We start from the raw sequence: 227 nt of genomic DNA, 5'->3' as shown, positions 1-227 counted from the left end.
GGTACTCGCAGATCTGCGCGCAGGTTGTTCGAGCGGCGATGAAGCCCCAGTACAAAGCGGAGGCGGAGAGGGTGGCGATGGCCAATGTGAAAACCGTGAAGCCCAAGAAGGAATAACGTGAGTGAGCGGGGGGGCCGGGGCGCCCTGTCGCTTTGTGCAGGAGGAGGGCTGGGCTCCCGCTGTGAGCTGGTTAACGACAGTTGATGTCACTGGCTCGTTTCCTTCTT

General features: G+C 60.8%; 1 protein-coding gene across 1 annotated transcript; it reads left to right on the top strand.

Moving 5' to 3' along the window:
* Positions 1 to 3: 3 nt before the first annotated feature.
* On the top strand, positions 4 to 116 carry ATP5F1E (ATP synthase F1 subunit epsilon; the record flags this gene model as incomplete). Its single annotated transcript, XM_010170391.1, has 1 exon — positions 4 to 116. A coding segment is annotated over one exon (113 nt), but the record flags the coding sequence as incomplete, so codon positions are not given.
* Between the last annotated feature and the right edge of the window lie 111 nt (positions 117 to 227).

This window comes from Antrostomus carolinensis, unplaced genomic scaffold (genome assembly GCF_000700745.2).
Source record: "Antrostomus carolinensis isolate BGI_N321 unplaced genomic scaffold, ASM70074v2 scaffold23346, whole genome shotgun sequence".
Taxonomy (NCBI): domain Eukaryota; kingdom Metazoa; phylum Chordata; class Aves; order Caprimulgiformes; family Caprimulgidae; genus Antrostomus; species Antrostomus carolinensis.
This window is presented reverse-complemented; position numbering and strand designations above follow the sequence as displayed.